Source organism: Apteryx rowi, unplaced genomic scaffold (assembly GCF_003343035.1).
Source record: "Apteryx rowi isolate R43461 unplaced genomic scaffold, aptRow1 scaffold_121, whole genome shotgun sequence".
NCBI classification, from domain to species: domain Eukaryota; kingdom Metazoa; phylum Chordata; class Aves; order Apterygiformes; family Apterygidae; genus Apteryx; species Apteryx rowi.
Window position 1 is genome coordinate 1,093,185 of NW_020447431.1, and position 5,544 is coordinate 1,098,728.

At 36.0% G+C, this 5,544-nt stretch overlaps 1 protein-coding gene across 14 annotated transcripts in view; it reads right to left on the reverse strand.

Annotated features, from left to right (window-relative positions):
* The window catches only part of LOC112978017 (sodium channel protein type 2 subunit alpha-like), a 62,111-nt gene extending 57,560 nt beyond the window's left edge, over window positions 1-4,551 (reverse strand). For 13 of the 14 annotated variants that reach the window (XM_026091126.1, XM_026091103.1, XM_026091158.1 and 10 more), the window contains exons 1-2: window positions 4,285-4,551; window positions 324-442 (exon numbers count right to left, since the gene is read on the reverse strand). In XM_026091126.1, the coding sequence (XP_025946911.1) occupies window positions 324-442; window positions 4,285-4,551 (386 nt within the window). Of the gene's footprint in view, window positions 1-315; window positions 443-4,284 lie in introns of all 14 variants that reach the window. The other variant, XM_026091074.1, reaches the window with a different exon arrangement.
* Window positions 4,552-5,544: the final 993 nt, after the last annotated feature.

Consider the following 5,544-nt stretch of genomic DNA (forward strand, 5'->3'; position numbering starts at 1 on the left):
ATAAAATGCAATGGTTTGGACTAATGGAGATTTTGCCTTGGCTGCATGGCTTAGTATAGGATCAGGTCTCCTATTGTATATAAAGCCTGATATTTAAACTCTGACGGGTTTAGGTGATTCAGTAGAGAATCTCTTGTTAGGAACAAAGATCATATTGCAATTCACTTGTGACATTGATGCTTTTTATGTGTGATCAGCATATGTTTAGTTAGCATAGTACACCCACATGGACGTAATTTGTATATCCATATGAAAAGTATTATTTCAGTAATTAAATTTTTTTAAGTGGCAACCTTTAAATCAACATTAAGAAAAAAGGATATGAATGTACCAAAATCTTGATAGCAATTTTTCTGATGGGATTAAAAGGAGTTAGAATGTACAAGGCAGATGTGGCACTGAATCGGAAAATTGCCTTCCCTTTATTCAATACTATGAAAGTCTGCAAAAAAGAAATATAAAATTAAAATACAATGTTGACTATATTAGTGTCTTTACCTCCTTCTATAGGATTCCATTCTCCAGCTGGTAGGTTCAAGTTTCATTCTATTTTCTACCTGTGGTAGGAAAATAACTGATTTCTATGAATACAATGGATTAAACCTTCCGTGGCTGATTCTTCAATTTGCTAAATTTCCTGGCACATGGATTGAATTCTGGTATTATTAAAATTGGTGGGAATTGTCCAATGTCAGTTTGTCAATTATAGCAAAATATGGCATTTCATCACCAAAATATTTTTTAATTTTACATGTAACAGGTCTTTGATTAAAGTCAGATCTACAAATTAATCAAATACATTCTACCTTGTGCTCAAGCACAGACAAAACCAAAATGGCCATAGGGCAATCGTGATGTATAAATTCCAGTTCGTATTCAGAGCAAATACTTAAAAGAATTATATACACATGTGGTGACCAAAGGACAAACATCTGACGCTAAAAAATTTACATAACTTAAAAAGAATTTTGATTTTATTTTAGATTTTAAATGCTACTGGTATCAATTATATGCATCTCCTAAAACTTCTCTGTGAGCAAATACAAGGGATGATTAGAAAGCAAGCTGACATCATTCCAGGCAGTCTGAAACAAACCTAAGTCAGAATTGGGCAAACTGTAATAAAAAATTGTTTTCATTTATAATTATATGGTCTTACTTTCCTTATCCATGAACTACAAATTCAGGTGGTTATTCTCTTTTAAAATTTGGCCTGATGAACATACAGTTAGTGTTCACTTCCATTCTGTTCCTGCTGGCGGTCATCACCTAAGTGTTTTCATTTTTATTTCAAGTGTATTTGTGTTTGAGGTTTACTTGCAGCTTCAGTGCTGTTTGAAGTGTCTTCAGGACATTACTCTTGTTCATTCYTTTCCGTCTTTGTCAATGGTAATGGCTGTGCTTTGTGGTATCATAATAGTGTCTTTGTTATGTTCTCAGCAGAGCTATATAATATCCCTGGTTTCCATGTTGACTCCCATTCTCTGCTAAAACAAGCCTGTGATCACAGAGCAGTGCTGCCCTCTCCCTGGCCTTTACTTTCTATCAGGTCTCCACTCTCTGAGAGAGAAACCAAACCTCACTCTGGTGGGAAGGAAAACTGGTAAAGGAGTGTTGCCAGTGCCTGTTCCCAGGATAGCRTCAAGCATGGCATCAGGGCTGACGTGGCACGGACTCCTGCTCACTGGTGATTCTCTCTGCGCTACAGTCTTTCCCCCAGTTAGACATGGTAGAATGAGGTTGCCGGTCCTAAGATCACAGCTGCTGCAGTCTGATGACAGACTCCGATTCATGTACGATTTTCTCTGCATTGAAAAGTCTATGATTAAGAGAAGTTTCTACTAGAAATTGGAGGAGGGATGACTAATTCTAGTTCATCATTTAAGATGTCCATTTGCTTTCTGTTGAGCAGATTAGACCGGTACATAACATTAATACAGATGCCATTTGTGACAAAGGATTCTGCAGTTTACTAATCATATCCTCTCTCAATGGACTAACAAGTCCGTCAGTAGTCTAGGTTTTTACACTTTTGTTCCAAAAAACTGACTACTTTTGCTGATGATTGGCAGTGAGAAAATAGGTTTCAGCACTTCTCAGGTTATCTGATACTTCATTTATAGAAGTTTTTTTTTTTAAACAAGTAACTTCATTTCTGAATTGCTTTGCAGCTAGTCAAGAAAAGGGTTCAGTGCACACAATTATATTGCAAGTAAAAATCTCCATGAAACTGCTGATATATCCAAAAGCAAACAACTAGAAATAACCCTTGGCAACACTCCCTCTCTTCTCTGAACTTCCATTTCTTTAAGTTTCCTTAATAACCTTAATATTTGTCTGTATTATCTATAGTACTGTTTACTTAATCTTTGGCAATTGCTAGGTTATGCAATTACATATGGAATATGCTTTATTTTCCATCCCCACTACTTAAACTGTAATTAAAAAAAAAAAACATTGCCAACCAAATCCAACCACACATTTAACCACAAAATTGACAGTGCTATTGGTATGATTTTTTTTCCTAACAAAAAAGTAATTTTTTTTACAGTTTTAAGTATTTTGTGTTTTCTTTTTCTTATGCTTAGCTCAGCGTCAAATTTTTTAAGCGCTTAACACAGATGATGGGCTGCTCAAAATAAATAGAACATTAGAAAGGCTGTAATGTCTGCAGCCATCATCGGGACACCTGGGGCACTTTCTTTCTTTAATTCAGAGGGACTGCAAACAATAATGCCAAGCACTTGTCCTTAAACCTTCTTATGAATTTTTGAATCTCCAGTTATTATCCACAGCTTCTTCCTTCTCCCTTCACTCTTCTTATCCACAACACTTTTAACAGGTCTATCAGGAACTGAGAGAACATCTTGATGGTGCTAAAGAAGTATGCAGAAATAAGCAGACAGTGCAGAGGAGCACCTGCTCATATTGTGAGCTGTAAATTTTACTGATCTGCACAGGACATAAGGTATTTTTAACTATCCCCCACACTGGACCATTTCAGATCATGGAGGAGTTTAACACAGTAGTCTACTACTAATCCCAGTTACAGAGATACGTTTGTTCCTTGTCTTTCTCTGAAGTCATATAATGATAATCTGTTTTCCAGGTTATACTGCCTCACTGCCACAGCGCCAAAATCATATATTGTACTGCAAGTCCTGACTTCTAGAAAGATCAAGGACAAACATTTTTGACTAGAATGGATCTGTTTGAACTAACCAGTCTATCTCCAACTCCATGGCTTGCTTATCATGTGAAAATGGGGACAATATATAACTATGCAAATCAGGAGGGGAACTGCACCTCTTCTAGGATTTCAAATTCTTCATTAAGTAAAAATAAATTATGAACGGTCCAGTTGTCTCATGGCCTACTTCATGCAACTCAACACATTTCTCTCACAAGATGTAACTCTTTTCTCTGCTCTTTCTGCATGGAATTACTGATGTAGTCTTGAGAACCACAAAACTGTCCTTTTAAATTCCTTCCTCAAAGCCCACCTTTACTGTGATTTCTACCACAGACTTCTAATTGACTGCTGTGTAGCAGAGACCTATCATGGCAGTCCCAAGCACCTCAACTGCCATTTTTCATTGTGTGGCGTTCTGTATGGCCCAATATTTATGCAGACACTATATATGCTATATATATATATTTATATATATTTATGTTATATAGCTATGACAGAAACAAGGAATATGCTTATAGCCATTTATTTCACTGACTAATTTGGATGGATGCTACCTAGTTATCTACAACTGTCTCCACTGCAAAGTCAGGCTTGAAACACCTTTTTGTCACATCCAGTCTTGTTGCTACATAACAATAAGGAAAATTCAGTTAAGCTCTCAAGTTCAGGCAAGTTCAAGGAATTTGCGTCTTCCTTACACTGAAGTAAATAACAAGTAACTCAGCTGAAGTCAAGGGAGTCACAATATAGAAGAGTATGAGTCAGTACTATCAGATGAAAAGATATTTCTGTGTAGTTAGTGGCTGGACGGCTTTAACCATCATATTTTGTGAGTACACTTTTCTCACTAGTGGTTGGTAAGTTAGTGCCGAAAATGATACTATATTTTGTGCAAGAGATTATTCCTGCCCATTCTGGAAATATAAAATATTAAAATATACACTTGTTTTAAATGATGAAGTAAAGTAACGTGAATATAACATAGTTTACTTATTTTCACAAAAGGAGAATAAGGGAAAATAACAACATTAGTTTGCTCTAAATTGTTTCACAAGCTTATTATCCTAACTAAAGTTGTAGTCAACACTCACTTTTTGATTGATATAATATGGGTCCAAGTCTTCCAAGGGTTCAGACACCATTCCTGGAGGTATGTCCCCATAAATAAATGGCAGTGTCTTTCCTGCCTCCAAGTCACTGTTTGGTTTTGGACCATTTTCATCATCATCATCTGTATGTTCTTGCTTGGGCTTTTTAGCTTTTTCTTCTGCAGAACGCTTTTCAATAGCTGCGAGAGATTCTCTAGTAAAATAGCGGAAGCTTTCAGGTCCTGGTGGTACCAACAGTGCCTGTGCCATCTTTTCATCCTGCAAATTTAATTACTGTTAGCCTCTTGCATAAGAATGACCTACAAAAGAAAAATGAAGATAATTTAGGAAAACTAGATTGTACTGACAGGCAAAAACATTTGCACAGAAACCCCTTTTTGGGTCTGAAATAGAAGTAGCATATTTCAAAGCTGATTAAAAGTTAAAAGCAACTGCTCAGAAATTAGATATTTTTAAAATTATTTTTCAACTTTTTCCAGTTAGTCTACTAAAAGACACTACTTTTATCTACAAACGCTGCTCTGCCTGTGTATGTAGACTGTCACAGTTAGAGCAAGATACTGATACAAATGTTTTACCCATAGATCTCCTTTTCACAGCAAGTATAAATACATATTCTATGAAAAACTGTTGACAAATGTAAACATATTTTACTCGTTAATAAAATTTATCTTCACATATTTTTCATGTATCAGTAATCAAACTTTATAAACTTAAAATACTTTCACTAAACCAAAAAGAAGTTTTTGTATGATTAATGCTATTTAAATGGCAGCAACTGAATTAGGAGAGGAATAAACATGATTCTTTCTCACTGAACAATTTACTGTGCTGAAGGTTAATTTTATGTACCAAAGCAGGTTAGGTGCCATTTATTGATGGACTGTGAGCTGTGAATCAAAACCATAAGCTTTTTAAGCAAAAGGAAACAGATTGATCAAGACCATGTGGGAGAAGAATGTTGCTCCTGTTTCCTTGCAGAGCAAGTGTCATAATATCATTTCAGAACAAAACGAACTTGGAATCTAAGATTGTGGTTCCCTGTGAATGTCTTTGATGCTTGTTATGCAGCCCCTGCTACTTTTTCCTGCTCTTTGCACCAAACTCTCCATTGTACAGCAAGTCTCTTTATGAAGCCGTGCAGTCAGTTGGCTGGTAATAGCGTTCTTTTCTTTTTTCCAAGCCATTTCAAGTTGGACCAGTTGCTCAAACTGATGCACTGGCCAGCACAACAAAGAGGTT